Below are 14,454 nucleotides of genomic sequence, written 5' to 3' on the forward strand. Positions count from 1 at the left end.
TCCGTCCCACTGTAGTTCTTAAACGCCTTCAACAACCTCTCATAGTAACTATGAATCGATTCCTTAGCCTCTTGGGCCGTTCGATCAATCTTCTGCCAATCCACATTTTTCGCAGGTACCTTCGTCTTCAGATGCTCAATCACCTTATAGTACAAGCTCATCACCGTAGGTGATGGTGCACCCGTCTCCCTGTCCCTTTCTGGTTCACTTGTCGGCCAACCTACCGCTCTTTTGCAATCCTCCCACAAATCGGCTGGAACCACAATCTCAAAGAGGGTGTTCAGATCTTCCCAGAGACATTTGGCAAGCTTCACAAACCTGTCGGTCTGTTGATACCATTCGATCGGTTTCTCTCTCAGTTTGGGAAAATCGTCCGTAAAAGACTGAATATCGCTTCTGTGCCATGGTACATGTACTAATTTTCCCCCTGCTGTCTCCCTCATTGGTAACATTGTTACTGTATCACTACTCTGCGGTCTTTTCTCATTGTGCTCTGTAGCACTGTCCCTCCTCTTTTCCTTTCTCTTTACCCACCTGCTTTCCCATTTGTCTAAGCACCTCCACACTTGTGCACTCTGCAGCAATTCTCTAAGGTGTGTCTTCATGCCTGCTGACCTCATGTGTTCAAAATCTGTGGTCCCAAAATCTAACCTATAGCTTCTGCTCAAGTGTTTCATCTTGCCTATGTCAATCCCGTTTCTGTCCGCTACTTCCTGCAAACTTTTATGTACCTTGTTCACTTCCTTCGTAATCCTGGGACATAGATACCTCAGCTCTTCTTCTGTGTAGGACTCCAACCTGTTCACACCCATGGTCCCTTCCACCAATTCTTGTGCTTCCATGTTCAACCTAACCCTATTCATATAGTCTTCTCCTTTCCCACTGGCTGAATTTTGTGTGGAGTTTAGACTGTTGAACCATTGTGTCAACTGTTGCGCATTCACCCCCATCAGCGTGGCATTCACATCGACTGCCATTGATGGTTGCGGCAACTTTTCAGTATTCGATGTTAGAGGTATTATCAGTGTGGGGCTCGACCTCACCAGTGTTGACTGAGCACATATGGGACTAAACTCCATCAAGGATCCGGGTCCATTGGGTTGAGCCGCTATCGGAGTTATCCCTGGAGTGTTTTCTATGCACCTCCTTTCGGTCCCATTCTGGAGCATTGATCCCTGACCGCTCATACCCAAGTTAGGCTGACTATACAGAGGTACTGGTGGACCTACAGTAATGGGTAGTGATATCGCGTCTGGGTTCTGTCCATTTCCCATGTTCTGTGGCATGTTCATGCCCACACCATGGGTCATCATTGCCGGCATGCCCATCTGACTCCCCGTCATCTGAGCATGTGCGTTTCCTCCCTGTATCTGCTTCTGGGGCAGCATAAACTGAGTTGATTCAGCTTGTCCCATTGTTTGGTTGTAACCATTCTGTACTCCCCTTACGGTTGGTTCTAGAATTGTTCCTCCACTGTTGTCACTGCTGTAGTACCCTGGCATCTGCGGCTGATAATTTTCTGCTGGTTTCAACATGGGCACATCTGGATATATTCTCCTAACCTGCGGTATCTGCGGGGTAAACAATAAACTCGGGTCCTTAGATCCCGATGACGCTCCTGAACTCTGGGTTTCACTGTTCTGTACCGGTGCCGGAGGGGCAGAACTGGTACTTGGACCTTGTCCATCCTCCGCATAAGGTGGTGGACGGTCGTTCAGCAATTGCATTATTAACTCCTCATCCTCTAACTCCTCTTCTCTTCTCAACTTTTCCTCGTCCTCTCTATCCTTGGAACACTTCCTGTCCGTCTTACAGGTAGCTTTCTTACCTGTCTCCTCTTCCTCCTTAGTAATTGCTGGAAACAATTTTATCCCCTGCAATACATCTGACCTCCACACCTTCTGTGCATTATCCCACCTAGCATCCGCTAGTGTCTTTTCTACCTTTCTCATCCTTGTCTCAAACTTCTTTTGCTGTTGCTGTCTGGCCATTAGTTCCCAAATCGCTAGAGCCTCAAACTGGGCTGGCCTTGGAGGCACCTTCATGTCGTACATCGTGAACCTCAAATTCTCTAGAATCCTTATATTGAATGTCCCATGTATCGGGAACGCTACGCTCCCATGTTTCTCTGTCAGTTTGTGCCATTGCTTTAGCCAAAGGCACGGAGCTACACCCTTCTCTTCCATTACAATGTAAGCTGGTGTACCCTCGGGCGGCGTCTCCTCTCCTACGCTCGCTTTAATGTAAGACTCCCCCTTCATCGCACTCCTGAATGCTTTAAAGAATTTCATTTTCTCGTCTTTTATTTCACAAAGTTTGTAATCAATGGGTGACTTTAATTCCTGGAATACTCTTCGCTTGCCTTTCCCCTTCCAATCGAGTCCCACGGACTGGGTCCAATCCGTGTGTGACCCTTCTCTGCAACCAACCTATCCCAGCGCGGCTCCTAGTGACGTCACACACACACACTGCGGCTGACAAAGCCTCGCGGCTAGTCTTCCTTCACTCAGCTCTTTTCGTAACAACTTTTTGCATGTATCGCGAGCTACCAAAAATAAAACAGATCTGTCGGTTTACTACAGGATGGGTAACACAATCGCTTCAGGACCTTAGGGACCTTTCACTAGCCTCGGCCGCTATTCCGTCTTTCTCAGTCCCCACGTTCGCAAGCAAATCTGACCCGCAGACCTACTCTCAACTTGTCAATGATCTATTCTAGTGCACTTAGAATCTTGTCAAAGCCCGAAGTCGAAGTTTCTTTCACTCCCTAACACACGTACCGACTTGTTGACCACGCCCGATCAACCTACTAAACCGCCCAGACCACAACATGGATCAACATACTCCGGAGTCTCTTGACCTCGCAGGGCCCGTCTCAACAACAACAACCACGTGGACCTTTTTATGCACAAAGCGCCACACGCACATGAAGTTCGACGACTTCCCTACTCTCACACTCGGAGCCGCACCTCCGCTATTTCTATGAAGTTCGACGACTTCTCTACTTCTACACTCGGAGTCGCACCTCCGCTATTCCCTAAAAAGAAAAATCCTCGCAGCCTTTTCACACACCCTGCGGCAATAAGCTGTGCAAGCGCAAAACCCTAACTTCACTCACACCATCACTAGTACCGCCAACGCTGTTTCCACACCTCCGTTCTCTCCATTCGCAAGCTCCGAGATCCCGGGAAAGTCGCGGTGGACCTAGCCCATCATCATTCTGTCAATCAGTTTTATCTAAGAAAAATCTAATTCAACTTCTCGAGTGGGGTCTCAAAATGCGTAACCGTTAATTCAACACCATGTACTTTAAGAGTACAGGGTCCCAAAAGACGTAACCGTCCTCTGCTACCATCTACTGATAGAGCGGTCCGTAGTAATAGTTTATTTGTGTCCGGACGCTCTTTAGGCCGATGAATCTTTTGACTAAGTGGGAACTCTCTGTACTCTTAATCGATCAACTCCCTCTAATCAATAATCAATAACGAACATAGGCAATACCTTGATAGACATAGCACTTAACAATTAATCCAGAATACATTTCGGCGAACCCTGACCTTTCAGTCAGGAATAACCACACCAGTTTATTCAAAGTTAGTGAATTTTATTTCCCTATATTAACAAAGCTAGCACAATATAAATGTGTCTCAACACCAAATGATAAACATATATGAACATTAATAGCTGTCCATAGCGGCGAAACAGGTGCAATCTATGTAGCATTTGAATCACAAGGCATTCGATAATAGCAATGCAAATCACTAATACGATAATCTGTAATGAACTAATTGCATACATTTAGTCAGCATAACAAGATCTCAAATTGCATCGTGCGACATATGGAACCCTCGTCTAACCTCAAATTAGCATCGGCATGTGGGGCTTCATGCGAAAACAATTTAGCAACATTAATTTAGGAAAAGCTCCTAACTAGGGACCTTATCAAAATCAGCAGTTGGTTACCTAAAAGAAACACAATGCAATTTTACAATTTTCCTTTCATATTTACCAATTACGATCAGCAATCAAGGAAGTCTTCGTCTCACAGGTACCGTTCATCGGTCAGCATGGGTACCGTTTCTTGATCAGCATGAGACGGGGCAAAGGGGCAGGGGTGAACGGGGCAATTTCCTCACGGCGGCAAGGTAAAACTATTACTTCATGCAAAGGGATCGAATCAAAGTTACAGTCTCTAGGGCAAGAATCATTTAAAGTCTCTTTCTCTCGATCAGAGAAAGAATCAAAGTCTCTTTCAAAATGGCGTCGCAGCAAAGTGGGCCATAATAGCTACGAAGTCAAAATGGCGGGATGTCCGATGATAGAGAGAGTTTCATCTCGTGCACCTGGTTTTTATAGACAACAGTCAAGTCCAGTAGGGTCTTCCATTGGAGGGTTCATAGGTTAGCTTCAAATTGTCCAATCAAAAACAACCGTTCTCAAGCTTTTACTTAAGCATACATTATCCTTGGAGATGGGTACGCAAGTTGCAACATTGTCTACCAATTAGCTCACTTTCAGAGCCTCCATTGTCCGCACCTGCAAATCGACCTTGAAGTAAGGAGAAAATATGCCAGGCTGGCACGAAACCTTAAGATAAGCATGTGAACAGTTTCTGTGGAAAAGTACAGCTTCAAGCAAAAATACACGTTTATTAGCACAGTGGAAAAATACGAGCACCTAAACCGTGAGACCGGGCAACTAGGCCAAAGCCTCCGCTAAAGTCATGCTAAGCTAAAGCAATTCAAACAAGCAAATCGTAGCACACGTTTATGATTATGTCGGATTAGTGCAATTCTAATACACCACGTTATATAAAGCTCGCGTATAAATGATGGCAAACTACTCTGAGGGCACATTTTGTCCCCGTACAAACTTTATTAGTTCGGTTAAAGTCACACATGATTATTTCAGCACTACGTTTAAGCGTTAATAAATCAAAACCTTCATTTTCTGCTTCATCAGCATCAATCACTCACGTCTCCTGATAACAGAGAACCTGAAATCCTAGATTAACATCGATCCACTCGTTATCGGATTGGTCAGTTTACTCTTCAGCCCTGCCACATTCCAGAAGAGGATAACCAATTTTTTGCGAAAACCATGATACCCTAATTCCTGGCACTATCTGCGTAGATTCTACAACAATTTTACTATTGGTCTGGCTGGGAGAATTGGCCCGGCATTGGTTCCCTCCCTCACTTTCTGTAATAATGGCTATATCCCTTGGTCATTTCTCCAACCCCAGAGCAACACCCCCGGGGACCGGAACTGGAGTAGAATCATTACCTAACCTGGCCATGTAAGCGGCCATTCAGAGTTGTTATACTCGTTCAGACACCTAAAGCGATTTACAATAGATTAGTTAAAACCATCCCTAAACTGGTCAATGGAAGGTTTATAAGTAACCTTTGCATACGAGGGAAGCACACTTGTGGTTTATAAGAGAAACCAAAGGGTACAACATTCATCTGTGAGGGGCAAGGGGTTGTGGGCCTGTAACCACATAAACTCAACTCGACTGCCCTTGGACATCTAAAATTGATAACAATACAGTTCCCATCGCAGCATTTTCTGCCTCTCCCCACCCCGTGTACTCGTTGAGCTATTAAGATTATCTCCCACTAACCCTAAGCTTGTCTGTGGTAATATCGTTCTTTAGTCCCTCATATTATTAGCTGACTTGTGTCTACTTTTCTTGTCGAGCGGCAAAGTCCTTATTTGTCAAATCCAGGGCAATTTTACTTGATGATTGATCTTATCCCACTGGGAGTGCAGCATCCTCACAGTCATCAGTGATGGTATTTAACTGACAGATTCCATACAGGAGGCTACTGATAGTTCCACTGTCTTTACACTACTAGTCAGTTATCCAATCTCACTCTCCATTGCCCTTCAAATTCTGAAAATAGGGCACTCATGTGTTTAATAATAGCATCCTACAGTGTCATAAAGCTGCTCACAGGGCGTCTTTCCCCATTACATCTGCATGGTCCATGTCAGTGAGTTCAATAGCTTATGGGTCAGGAGTTTGCTTGCCAGGGATCCTCTTGTCTTTCTTCTTTTTCTTGGCTGGCGGTAAATTGTCAATTAAGGGAGGAGAAGAAGGATGTGAATGATCAATTAAATGAGTGTCCATTGAAACACAAGGTTTCCCTGCGGGCCCCTTGAAGGAGACTGACAAACTTTTTCCCCAGTACTTGATAGGCAAGCACAATCTATGTACTTTGCTGTTCGGGTTGAGGCTTCGATTCTTGCCTCAGTTGTGCTTCATTCTATGTTAATTACCCTTATCACACTTGAGAGGAAATTTGCCAAAGTGTTACTCTGAGTGCATGTTTTGCCATTAGTCTATAATGTTGTTTTCCTTTTACTCATTACTTGACTTTCAGGAAAGCAGACTGATGATAATCAGTGAGATCAAGAGTTCGAGGGCCAAGAGGGGTAGCCCAGCCCAGCCTCCCCTGGGCACAGATGGGTCTGCTACTGACTGCGTGGGCATAATGGCCTTTCAGTAGTACTGCTGCAAGCAGGGTTAGGGGTGCACCTCTTCTACCCCCACACTCCAGGTGAAACAGGGCTCTCCATGCACTCTGAGAGAGGTATTCCCCTACCCAGACAGTGTAGCATCCCGTGCTGCACGAGGTGATGGTGCTTTAATAGCGCTGCAGGGAGGTTGGGCCCACCACTGCTGCCCACTTCACTACATGTGAAACAGGTCTCTCCAAGCACTCTTGGACCCTGTTGCATGTGGAAAAAGTGAATACCCACAGTATCACTAACCAAATGTTGTCAGTCCCCATTTGATGGACATTTTGGGATGGCAGATTTCACCCCTTACTTTCAGGCAGCGCACATCATGCTAATTATTAATTGGCTCTAAGGAGCAGACTAAGGACCTGATTATGACCTTGGTGGATGGGATACTCCATCACAAACATGACGGATATCCTATGTGCCGTATGTTAGAAATGGGGTCTTTGGTTGACAGTCAAGTTACCCCCTGTTCAAGCAAGGACCCTCACTCTAGTCAGGGTAAAAGAGAATCACCCTCAGCTAACCCCTGCTTACCCCCTTGGTAGCTTGGCAGGGCAGTATGCTTAACTTCAGAGTGCTAGGTGTAAAGTATTTGTCCCAACACACACAGTAACTTAATGAAAACACTACAAAATGACACAACACCAGTTTCGAAAAATAGGAAATATTTATCTAAACAAAACAAGACCAAAACGACAAAAATCCACAATACACAAGTCAAGTTATCAATTAAAAATCAAAAAGAGTCTTTAAGTAGTTTCTAAAACACACTAACGCTGTCAGCGTGAAAAAGTACCTTAGGTGCATCAAAAATAACCCCGCACGGAAGAGTGCGCGTCAATAAGGGCTTGCGATGCGTTGATTCCACTCACAAGCGGTACCTTGTGTTGTTTTTCCTTTTTCCGGGTCGGGGCACGTTGTTTCCTCTCTCCGCAGGAGAGCAATGCATCGATACAGTCAGCACTCTTGGGTCTGGGCTTGTTTTTCCACGCCCAGCAGTACTTGAGTCAGAAATCCAGTCGCAGGATGATCCGAAAACCCCGAAGCGCAGGTTGTGATCTCCCAGCCTCCATCAGCGGTGCTGCGCATCATTTCTCCTGCTCCGTGCAATGATTCTTCGGTCGCGTTTCCTGCGAGTGTTGTTTCTCAGCTACGGAGCCAGCGGCACGTCGTTTCTTCAGCCGCAGATCGAAGTCGCATCGATCTTTTCCCCGCACAGTGCTCTGTGCGTGGATTTCCTTGTCTTTAGGCTGCCATCTTCTCCTTTCAGGGTCCCAGGAGCTGGATGGGCACCACATGGCAGAGTAGGATTCTCTCCAGGGACTCCAGGTGCTGGCAATGAGAAGTCTTTGCTGTCCCTGAGACTTCAAACAACAGGAGGCAAGCTCTAAATCAAGCCCTTGGAGATTTCTTCTCAAGATGGAAGGCACACAAAGTCCAGTCTTTGCCCTCCTACTCTGGCAGAAGCAGCAACTGCAGGGTAGCTCCACAAAGCACAGTCACAGGCAGGGCAGCTTTTCTTCCTCAGCTCTTCAGCTCTTCTCCAGGCAGAGGTTCCTCTTGGTTTCCAGAAGGGTTTCTAAAGTCTGTGGTTTTGGGTGCCCTTCTTATACCCAATTTCTCTTTTGAAGTAGGCCTACTTCAAAGTAAAGTCTCTTTTGAATGTGAAATCCTGCCTTGCCCACGCCAGGCCTCAGACACTCACCAGGGGCTTGGAGACTGCATTGTGTGAGGGCAGGCACAGCCCTTTCAGGTGTGAGTGACCACTCCTCCCCTCCCTCCTAGCACAGATGGCTCATCAGAATATGCAGGCCACACCCCAGCTCCCTTTGTGTCACTGTCTAGTGTGAGGTGCAACCAGCCCTACTGTCAAACTGACCCAGACAGGGAATCCACAAACAGGCAAAGTCACAGAAATGACATATGCAAGAAAATGCTCACTTTCTAAAAGTGGCATTTTTAAACACACAATCTTAAAATCAACTTTACTAAAGATGTATTTTTACATTGTGAGCTCAGAGACCCCAAACTCCACATGTCATCCACTCCCAAAGAGAATCTACACTTTAATCAGATTTAAAGGTAGCCCCCATGTTAACCTATGAGAGGGACAGGCCTACACACATCAACAACCATCGGGAACAGAGGCAAAAACTTAAGGGAGACCACGCCAAGGATTAAAAGTCTAACACCGTATTACAAGTTACAAGTTTGTGATGGAGTATCCCACCCGCAAAGGTCATAATCAGGCTCTATCTAAGATATTCAGGTCATTGATCATACCCATAATACCGTTCACATCCCCAGACAAAGCTTTGGGGTGAACCTAGGAATCCTGGAAGACACATACTGGTGAGAGACCCTCATGGCACCCAGGAAAATTACTATCTCTACAGGTTCCATCTAATACATTTCAAATAGCTCTTCTAAGTGTACTTCACCATGTGAAGATTATGGTGTATGCCCAGGGACTCCTCTTCAATATGCATTCAATGTAGTTTAAGGGAAGAAGACTTCTACCATACAGTATATGATTGTGGTATCATCAAAGCCTCTGTGAAGAGACTAGATGGGCATTGGTAGAAGTGCCTAACAGACATATTACACTCACCCCACAGGTGGCACTTTTAAATAATTTAGAACATTTGAACCTCACTAGATACCAGGGAGCATTTCTGGATCTAAAGATTGCCCTGGTAAAGTGAGAACAGGACTGGAGGCATCTAGACGACCCAAACACAAAAAAATGGAAAACCAGCATGGACAACTGCAGACTCTTTCAACCAACCATATATGTAGCTAGACGATGCCCACAAACGCAAAAGAATAAATGGGGTGACTGGGCACAATACTGCGGCCTCACCTAAAAGGGAAAGACATGACCACTTTGGACACCTGACGATATATGAGTTAATGAAAGTCTGTAACCTACTTACATGTTGTAGTAAAATGATGAAATGCATCAATCATTTTGACTGTAATGTTTAATGCTTACCATAATTACCAATGAAAATGTTTCATAAAAAAAGAATGAACCAATGAGTTCTTGTGCAACTCCCTTAAATAAACTAGATATGTGCATGCACACTATAAAATCTCAAAGCAAAAAATGATTTTAGATACATGTGCACTCTTGTGAATATATATGTTTCCAGAGTCAATGTATTATTTGAGGAGCAATTGTTTTATATACCTTTACAACCTAAAATTAAAGTTCCATTTTCATTTTTTTCCTTTCATTTTTAGAATGCAATTTGGTTTGGCTTGGGAGGCGCAACAATATTTTTAATTCCTGCCATCATTTTTGCTGTAAAATTGGCCAAATTCTACCGCAGAATGGACACAGAAGACGTGTATGATGAGTAAGTATTCTATAGAAAGACAATGACTTAAGCTTAAAAAGTCAGTTTAACAAAATAATTTCTACTTGAAAACCAAACGTTTTTGGTATTTGGTAACCGTATTACTTTTGAAATGACGTGAAACCATTGATTGGGATGTGCTGGATATGATAATGGATCACAAACAGTGTTCACTTTTCTCAATAGCTCCTCAGTGGAACATTATATATATTGCATGTGTGTCTTTTGCATTAAATATTGATGTATTCCTTTACCCCAAATGATGGTAAAATTGTGTGACGTAAAATACCCACTGTCTTGCTCTCTGACATTGTGTAGTGTTTGAAATGCTAGGTTAATCAGTCTCTATCAAGATGAAAGCAAGCACTCACAAACATCTGGGGATGTATTACAATAAGTGCCCTAGTGGTGCAACAGGTTCTCCGAGCCCCTGGTACACTTTAGTATTATAGAATGGACCACAGACTCTTACACAGCCTCTTCTGTAATACAGATTGAGCCTGTGCTAAATATGCATTAGCAGGATTTAAAGGGGGTGTTCCCCCAATTCCCTGGGGGCTTTGCCCATTGCAGCCTGCACAGTGAAAGACATACCAGCGGCTTTAAACAGCCTGCCTATCTCTCACAAATGTGCTGTTCCCACTGCAGGCCCGGGTTTGTGCCTACTCTGAGAACAGCACATTTGTTGCGATTCACTTCAGTGTTTCAGTCTTCCACTGTCCCATAGACTTACGTGTGCACTGGAGTTCAGCCTAGGCAGAGCGCTATCTGTATAATGCAGCCCTTGGAGGGTATGGACCAGTTTACAAATCCATATCCTGTTAGGAACTGCCAAAAACCATGCCAAAAACCACAAGAGTGAAATCAGTGCGCATTGGCATTGTCTTTTACACTGATGCTCAATTAGACAGTTTTGTTGCATTGCATTTCAAAACTAAAACCTCCAGTGCTACATCAACTGATCCGTTCTGTGTTGAATTATTCACTTTTGGCTTCTGTGTTATTTTGAGCCTGTATTTAATCTAATTTCTCATTTCTCAATTACAGTTCCTCCGTCTCGGGAACCTGGCATTTTACTATATGATAACTATTTTTACTATATTTTGTTAATCTATGTTTTGACTTTCGTTGCCATTTTTGTTTATGACTTCGCACATCGCACTATCATTGTTTGCCATTTCACATGTAATTGTGTGGCTAAACCTTTCGATGGGACCCAGTTTTATGAAATAAATTTTAGAAATGCCATGTGTATGAACATCAAAATGGACATCATGACATGCAAGCCTTGTTCCTCTAGTACTAAGTATTTTTAATTAACCATTTGCTTTTTTATATTTTGTAGTGTTGAAATTGTACCCATGAAAAAGTAAGACTTTTTTACTGTAACTTACAGAATTTCAAATGGAATGGGTGTTGGGGTGTATAAATCAATTTTTAAAACCTAGAAGCAGTTCTTTTCTTTACACTTGTTTTTGTAATTTTTCTCTCAAATACATTTTCTCATCTTGAAAATAACAAAGCATTAAATAGCCAGTCTTGTAATACAGTGTCACCCCTACCAAACTTAGATGTTGCTTTCATTAATAAATGGTCCAGCTTATCCGCAGCTATAAAAATATATGGGGTCAAATGCCCTAAATATCAAATAATAATCATAATTACAAAACTGCAGCCCTTTAGTAAGACTCATTGTATATGTATGTATTGGGTATGCAGTCCATTTTGCGTGAATCCAATCTTACATATGAATAACAAACTGTTGACTATATATCACTGCTTCAATTTATCCCTATGCTTACAGTTTGCCACAGTGATGAATTGTTGGAGGAAAAGGGAGGCAAGTAGGCTATTTCTGGCTCATTTATGTCTAGAATTATCTAAAAAATTGGAACCCTTTGATAGTGCTATTAATCAGTTCAAAGTAATTTTCTTATGTTCAGTAGTGCAAATCATGTTCTGAGTAAGGTGATTTGTGTGGCATTGGTTCCCGCGCCAATGGTATTAGTGCTGGCAAAAAAAGCACTGGTGCAAAAATTACATTGCACACTGTAATAGAACAGAACAGAACAGGCAAAATTTGTGGCATATAGCGCCAACTGAAGGTGGTAAGGTTCGCTCAAATACCTTCATGATGATCAGTGCCTAATTCTGAAAAAATGTGTTCACTATTGGAACACACGTCAATCCTGTACCCATATGAGGTTTCCCGAATGTGGTGTAACTGTTGATTGTATACACATGCTGCTATTACCTGCACAGTCAGCTAAACAAGTCTACAGTAATCATGTTCAACATGTAGATGTCGTACGACAAAGAGTTGTGCTACACAATGCTGTGCACAGTTTCCTTAATCAGCTCTATGATTTCTAGTTCTTAGGAACAGACAAAACATATTTTCCCATGCAGCAAAACCCTGTCGCACTGTTTGGCACCTAAATTTGTGGAATCTCCCACAACAGTTAACCTACCACCTAACAAAATCTATCTGTACTCATATTAACTCTTTCTCCAGCTAATGGTTTGAAAACTGCCCGGAGAACTATAATCAATTCTTTTGTTTTTAGCTTTAGTTTTTAGCACAAAGTTGATTGTTCCACATGCCATTGTTCTACACATTTTTGTGAAGTTCTTTTGATCTGTTTAAATTTCTAATAATTACCTTATTTTGTGCACCTTTTCATTCTTCTGGTGTGTCAATATGAGACGGAACTATATTACATTTTCCTCACTGGCCATTGTGGACTTCTTGTTTTCTGTTTTGGCATTCTAGGGGAGTGTTTTAATAGCACAGAAATAGTTATGATCACTCTATACAACCTAATATTTTATTTTGTTGAAAATGTATTCCAAATTATTTGTTATTATTAGTATAGAACTGAATATTGATTTTGCATTAAATGAATGCATGTAGATCTTAATGGCGGATGAGGCTCAGCTTCTTTCACTATATTGCACGTTTATAGTAGGTTTGTGTACCTTTGATCTTTATTAAGTTTTTCCTTTTAAACATGATGAAGGATGGAAATGCGGTAATATCTTCTCGGTATTAGATAATCTGTGCCATTTCCTTTTCATTTACTGATTGCAGCATTTATTACTCCCTCTGCAGTCATAGATAAATTATACCTTTATGGCAATAGGATACCCCTAGACCCAAGTAAGTCTTGGAATATTGGTAGTAAATACTTAGGGCCTCATTACGACCCTGGCGGGTGGCGGAGGCCGCCCGCCAGGATGCCGCCCTCCATAATACCGCTCCGCGGTCAGAAGACCGCGGAGGGTATTATGAGTTCTTCCCTGGGCTGGCGGGCGGTCTCCAAAAGACCGCCCGCCAGCCCAGGGAAAAACTCCCTTCCCACGAGGATGCCGGCTCGTAATCGAGCCGGCGGAGTGGGAAGGTGCGACGGGTGCTACTGCACCCGTCGCGTATTTCACTGTCTGCTACGCAGACAGTGAAATACTAGCGGGGCCCTCTTACGGGGGCCCCTGCAGTGCCCATGCCATTGGCATGGGCACTGCAGGGGCCCCCAGGGGCCCCACGACAATCCTTACCGCCATCCTGTTCCTGGCGGGCGAGCCGCCAGGAACAGGATGGCGGTAAGGATTGTCAGAATCCCCTCGGCGGCGCAGCGAGCTGCGCCGCCTTGGAGGATTCTTAGGGGCAGTGGAAAACCGGCGGGAGACCGCCGGTTTTCCCTTTCTGACCGCGGCCAAAGCGCCGCGGTCAGAATGCCCAAGGGAGCACCGCCGGCCTGTCGGCGGTGCTCCCGCCCCCGTTGGCCCTGGCGGTTCTCTACCGCCAGGGTCATAATGAGGCCCTTAATGTCCTGAGGGATGTTTCGCAATCCATGATCACCTTTGACTTGTCCAAAGCTGTTAACCCTGATTCAGGATGTCTCATTCTTGGGTATCTGTCAAATGTGCAAATCACACGAAGCCCCCATGGATTATTCTCTGCTATGCCTTCTTTTTTGTCTCGACTGCAAGTGATTGATGGCAGTACAGAACTGTTGAATATTTGTTCAGAATGTAACATCCACTATCTTCCAAGGAATTATATGCTTTAATCTCCTAATTCAGATCGTCAGACATTTCTATTTGGGCATTCCCTTGGAATTGTTTATTTTTGTTTGCCTAATGGCTGAATAAGTCACCTTTTGAAATCCTCAGTAGTGGCACAGAGGAGACTGGCATGGAGTGTCGTTTAGTGGAATGGCGAATAGTGGAGTAGAGTGGAGTGGCAGAGAGTAACGTAAATTGGAGTGTACTGTTGTGGACAGCTACTCTGTGTGCAGTCAAGATCTGTTGTAAGCCTGGCACATTGAATATGCAGTTGCTTTTTCCACATGTTGGTTTTTGCCTATGATTTTTAAATGTACTCAGAGTTTGGATTCTCATAACAAGTAAGAAACCTAATGGAGTACTCACTGATTGTTCTGTGCAGTTGCACATATTTATCTTCCTGATTTATTTACTCATTGAAAACGTATTTCTATGCATAAAATTCCCTTTTCTTACACGTAGAGCTCTTAAACATAAACATAGTGGTTTAAAA

At 43.7% G+C, this 14,454-nt stretch overlaps 1 protein-coding gene across 20 annotated transcripts in view; it reads left to right on the forward strand.

Moving 5' to 3' along the window:
* PROM1 (prominin 1) overlaps window positions 1-14,454 on the forward strand; it is a 616,480-nt gene that overhangs the window by 564,454 nt on the left and 37,572 nt on the right. For 10 of the 20 annotated variants that reach the window (XM_069202406.1, XM_069202442.1, XM_069202353.1 and 7 more), the window contains 2 exons: window positions 9,781-9,896; window positions 11,242-11,265. In XM_069202406.1, the coding sequence (XP_069058507.1) occupies window positions 9,781-9,896; window positions 11,242-11,265 (140 nt within the window). The remainder of the gene's footprint in view (window positions 1-9,780; window positions 9,897-11,241; window positions 11,266-14,454) is intronic. The other 10 variants (XM_069202511.1, XM_069202502.1, XM_069202387.1 and 7 more) reach the window with 1 other exon arrangement.

The sequence above is a fragment of the Pleurodeles waltl genome, chromosome 1_2 (assembly GCF_031143425.1).
Source record: "Pleurodeles waltl isolate 20211129_DDA chromosome 1_2, aPleWal1.hap1.20221129, whole genome shotgun sequence".
NCBI classification, from domain to species: Eukaryota; Metazoa; Chordata; class Amphibia; order Caudata; family Salamandridae; genus Pleurodeles; species Pleurodeles waltl.